This window comes from Mesitornis unicolor, unplaced genomic scaffold, assembly GCF_000695765.1.
Source record: "Mesitornis unicolor isolate BGI_N332 unplaced genomic scaffold, ASM69576v1 scaffold25461, whole genome shotgun sequence".
NCBI classification, from domain to species: domain Eukaryota; kingdom Metazoa; phylum Chordata; class Aves; order Mesitornithiformes; family Mesitornithidae; genus Mesitornis; species Mesitornis unicolor.
The window spans coordinates 529-1,107 of record NW_010162200.1 but is presented as its reverse complement, the minus strand read 5'-3'; the positions used below and the strand labels follow the sequence as shown (position 1 = coordinate 1,107).

Genomic DNA, 579 nt, shown 5'->3' with positions numbered 1-579 from the left:
TGCCCAGCCACAAGTGTCAGATGGATCGCTCGAGGGAGCAGTACACGCGGGATTTGGCAGGTACGGCCCCAGCACCACCACAGCTGTTTTCTGTGTAAGAAAGTGGGATTTATGTTAAAGCCAACGCACATTAAAGCAGCCACTTCCCTGGGAAGTTTGTCCCGGGTCCAGGATGAGCCAGATTTCTCCCCCCCACACAGCTCTGGAGCAGCAGTGCGACGAGCACCGCCGGCGAGCCAAGGAGCTGAAGCACAAATCGCAGCACCTCAACAACGTCCTGATGACCCTCACGCCCGTCTCCGTCCCTGCGCCTCTCAAACGCCCCAGGTTGACCAGGGCCACCTCCGGCCCGGCCGCCATCACCTCCCAAGTGCTGTCCCCGCCGGCACAGCTCGCCGTCCCCGCCGCCGTCCCCGTCTCCCAGCTCGCCAACCTCCCCCTCGGCAAAGTGGTCTCGGCCCTTCCACCCTCGGTGCTGGGGAAGACCCCGGCCCAACCGCCCACCGCCAGCTCCCCGGCCTCCCCGCTGCTGGGGGGGCACACGGGGCTGGCCTCGGCCGGGGCCACCTTCCCCGGCGC

The 579-nt window shown here is 66.7% G+C and overlaps 1 protein-coding gene across 1 annotated transcript in view; it reads left to right on the top strand.

The window, feature by feature from the left end:
• Window positions 1–575, top strand: part of GMEB2 (glucocorticoid modulatory element binding protein 2) — a gene marked incomplete at both ends in the record, with an annotated part of 5,997 nt that extends 5,422 nt beyond the window's left edge. Inside the window, 2 exons of the mRNA XM_010193558.1 lie at window positions 1–60; window positions 201–575. The exon at window positions 1–60 is cut by the window's left edge and continues 60 nt beyond it. Of these exons, the coding sequence (XP_010191860.1) occupies window positions 1–60; window positions 201–575 (435 nt within the window). The remainder of the gene's footprint in view (window positions 61–200) is intronic.
• Between the last annotated feature and the right edge of the window lie 4 nt (window positions 576–579).